At 48.6% G+C, this 2,151-nt stretch overlaps 2 protein-coding genes across 2 annotated transcripts; one reads left to right on the top strand and one right to left on the bottom strand.

The window, feature by feature from the left end:
- Window positions 1–164: 164 nt before the first annotated feature.
- On the top strand, window positions 165–425 carry PPTG_24864 (hypothetical protein; the record flags this gene model as incomplete). The annotated part of the gene is made up of 2 exons (XM_008918768.1): window positions 165–374; window positions 399–425. The coding sequence occupies 2 exons, from the start codon at window positions 165–167 to the stop codon at window positions 423–425; spliced, it is 237 nt and encodes a 78-aa protein (XP_008917016.1).
- Window positions 426–702: 277 nt separating this feature from the next.
- Window positions 703–1,045, bottom strand: PPTG_24863 (hypothetical protein; the record flags this gene model as incomplete). The annotated part of the gene is made up of 2 exons (XM_008918767.1): window positions 703–839; window positions 883–1,045. The coding sequence occupies 2 exons, from the start codon at window positions 1,043–1,045 to the stop codon at window positions 703–705; spliced, it is 300 nt and encodes a 99-aa protein (XP_008917015.1).
- Between the last annotated feature and the right edge of the window lie 1,106 nt (window positions 1,046–2,151).

Here is a 2,151-nt window from a genome sequence, read left to right as displayed (position 1 = left end):
GATGTGAATGTGATGGTAGAGTTCTCAGAGCGACGATTCTCGATGAACACACTGCCCTTGGCCGCTACGCGATTTCTGAACGCTTGTATATTGGGCAAGGATGCTAAGATGGCCTCGTGATCCAGCGTAAATGGACTGTTGGCAAAGTGAAATCATTTTCCCACATGGCCTACTTACATCTTGGTGAGAGCTACGATGCAGCCAAGTATGCCCTCGTCTTGAAGGATGAATTAACACATTGTAGTGAGTTGGTGGTTACTGCATCGGCGGACAGCAAAACGACAGTGACGGCTATCTTTGACTGGAATAAGTGCTTTGGTACCCCCCACGCGTTGGTTTCGGACAGTGGCTCTCACGTCAAGAGCCGAGTGATGGTACGTTTTTGGTCGGGTGACTAGGTGTACGCCACATCTTCGTCCCTGTAAACAGTCCCTGGATTGTTTTTAATGACACTGTCGAGCGGTTGAATCGAGATATCCTACAGTACTACAAGTTGTGCTATTAGAGAGAGAGAGAGAGAGAGAGAGAGAGAGAGAGTGATACGCGCAACTGGGTGCATCTGCTGCCTGTGGCTCAAGCAAATCTGAACCACACAAAGGTATTCTCGCTGGCAAACTGCGCTCCTGTGGAGTTGTCACGGCCACCCCTGCCTTCGATTATGCGGTGCCGCGGTTGACGCGGCTTGATCTCGCAGTGTCGTCCTCAAGACGGTGGCTGGTGCTGACACCAAGAACCGTTCACCAATTTCTGATCATCACGTGACTTGTTGTCCTGGTACTCACGCTTTAACGAAATTTTGAGATCCTTGAAATTTGGGAACGGAATTCCAACAGCAAGCACTGCTCGCGCGTTGTCGTCGGAGAAATCGATACCTTCACTTACTTTTCCACGAAGCAGCTCCCAGAATTCTCGATATCATAGGCCCACGCCATGCCTCGACGTCCTCCAGCTTGCCCGATGCCGGACTAACACGGTGTCCGATGATGTTACGAAGTTGGATGGCAATACCTGGAAGAGAGGCGTGCTTGCTAATATCTGAGGTCATGTTGAGGTCGCCATACTGTACAAATTCATTCGCGACCCGTGGACATCATGCTCAACCTCTTTAAGTAGGTATCGAATGAGGAACGAATATTGGAGAGATTTAATCACCTGGAACGGGCCCTCCAGTGAACGAGCAACTTACCGCCTAGCAAACACAGATCAACACGGTCGCTTGATGCGTAGCTCGCCAATTTACAAGGCCCAAGCACCATTTCTCAAGGTCCGGAAGAGAACAAATCAGGATGTCCCAGCTGCTTCATCAACTGATCCAGTAGTCTAGACAGGTTCCAGCACTGTTGGCTAGTGACGACAGCCTTACTTGTCAACGCATTTGGATCTCTACAACAATGATCAACAATCTGTTATATTTGGGTATGCGTGTGTAGTAATCTAGCGATACCGCTTTGTCGACAATTCAATGAATCTCCATCATACTATGAATAGTTTACGCTTAGAGCAGCAGTATTCTGGCGAGAAAGACAAACTAAAGACATATCCTCTCTAGCCATTGCTCCTCCAAGGGAAAACACGCGAATATGCAGGCGCATATAAAGTGATCAAAACACAGAATGTATTTCAAGGATGCCGATGTAACACCACATCACAGTCACACTCAGGTTTCTCTATTTCTACTTGGCGCAGCTTCCGGATTGTAAACATGTTTAGGAAGGTAGTACGAATGGTACTTCTGCCAGCATGACCAAATCGATTCTTGACTGAGATGGGGCTTTGTTTCATCTACCGGGCAAATGCGCTTGCACAAAGCAACTTTGTGCATCTGGCAATAATCTGTTTTTTTGTGTCGGCGCCCTTCCTTCAAAGCGACACACGGTACTTTCACGCTTCGCTCGACTCCGTCCTTTGAGTACTATCCATGATTTTCTGGCCACGCACTCACTAGCAACACAGCTGGTTGCCTCAGCACAACTGTTAATGCTCGCACTAGCTGAGGTAGTATCGGGCGTGCCGATGGTATCCGCATACAGCATTCCCTCACTATTTATCAGCCTCTCCTTCCATGGGCCATTGAACATTTCTCGTACCAGAGCGGCTACAAAGGGTCGGTGATTGTCGCGACCACGCCCGAATCCAGCCCTATCAGCTTTA

Source organism: Phytophthora parasitica (genome assembly GCF_000247585.1).
Source record: "Phytophthora parasitica INRA-310 unplaced genomic scaffold supercont2.304, whole genome shotgun sequence".
Lineage (NCBI taxonomy): Eukaryota > Oomycota > Peronosporomycetes > Peronosporales > Peronosporaceae > Phytophthora > Phytophthora nicotianae.
This window is presented reverse-complemented; position numbering and strand designations above follow the sequence as displayed.